Below are 1,232 nucleotides of genomic sequence, written 5' to 3'. Positions count from 1 at the left end.
ATCAAGTATTTATAGATTGTTCTCTAATTTTGACCTCCACTGTATGTATGTATGGGTACTCTTGCAGACAGCTCTCTGCTTAACAGTCAAGATGAGCGAGGTTTCACACCACTAATGTGGGCTGCTGCATTTGGAGAGATAATGATGGTGGAGTTCCTCCTTCAGAAGGTGAGAAAGACATTTTCTTAGCCAATAAGACTGGACAATATATAGCATTTACTTTTCTTTTTAATAATATCAGGGAGCAGATCCAAGAACACTGGCTCGGGAACGAGAAAGTGCCCTGTCTTTGGCCAGCGCAGGAGGATTTGCAGACATTGTTAATATTCTCCTACAACATGGCGTTGATATCGATTCCTATGACTGGGTATGAGCGGTTTAATTATTTTCTGAAAATGTTCGTAAAATTTTAGACACTATTTAAAAATTGTACACAACCATTAAATACTGCATAATTTTTTTTCAAATGTAAAAACGTAAACTTTCTAACAGAATGGTGGGACCCCTCTTCTGTATGCAGTTCGTGGGAATCACACAAAATGTGTTGAAGCTCTCTTGAGTAAGTCTTTTCAAAATATTCTCGCATTTTATTATTTGTGATGATGAACTAAAGTAAGTTCGTGTTTAGGATGTGGGGCAGATATCACATTTGAGGCAGACTCTGGCTACAGTCCTGTTGCTCTCGCTGTTGCATTGGGCCACAAAAAAGGCAAGAGTCATTCCTTACAGTATATTGATATAACAAATCATACATTTTTAAATGATTAATTAATAACTGACAAGTCTACCAACTTGTTTGCAGTGCAAAAACTGCTTGAAGATCACATTTTGAAGCTGTTTCGGGGACCAGTGTCAGTGTCTGACAACACATGAAGCAGAGGACTGCTCTTACAAGACCTTACAATTATCCTGCATAGTTTATAGCTTTATTTTGACATGGACGATGTGAAGAACTGTTTTTGTATCTTTTTAAATTAAAAAACACTTTTACAGACATGCAGTTCATGTGTGATGACCTGAAAAGACATGTGAATATAATACATAGAGGCTCTGTAGAAAAAAAGGAAATGAAATCAAAAGTAACATCAGTTTATGCTTTTCCTGTGAGTAGGTGGGAATAAATTCAACATCCAGAGGTGAAAGGAAGGGGGAAAAATTGTTAGCATTCCCGCCTCTTCATACTTCCTCTTTGTCCTTTTCTCAAAACATTACAAAACCTTTTCCCCCAGGAT

General features: G+C 37.3%; 1 protein-coding gene across 1 annotated transcript; it reads left to right on the top strand.

Moving 5' to 3' along the window:
• The first annotated feature begins 71 nt into the window (after window positions 1–71).
• On the top strand, window positions 72–1,226 carry LOC107736136 (DNA-binding protein RFXANK-like). The gene is made up of 5 exons (XM_016547628.1): window positions 72–168; window positions 242–367; window positions 493–559; window positions 629–709; window positions 803–1,226. Exons 1-5 carry the CDS (start codon window positions 115–117, stop codon window positions 871–873), a joined length of 399 nt encoding a protein of 132 aa, XP_016403114.1. The 5' UTR covers window positions 72–114; the 3' UTR covers window positions 874–1,226.
• The last annotated feature ends 6 nt before the right edge of the window (window positions 1,227–1,232 follow it).

The sequence above is a fragment of the Sinocyclocheilus rhinocerous genome, unplaced genomic scaffold (assembly GCF_001515625.1).
Source record: "Sinocyclocheilus rhinocerous isolate Xijiao unplaced genomic scaffold, SAMN03320098_v1.1 C36515378, whole genome shotgun sequence".
Lineage (NCBI taxonomy): Eukaryota > Metazoa > Chordata > Actinopteri > Cypriniformes > Cyprinidae > Sinocyclocheilus > Sinocyclocheilus rhinocerous.
The sequence above is the reverse complement of the archived record's forward strand: the minus strand, read 5'-3'. Positions and strand labels throughout refer to the sequence as shown.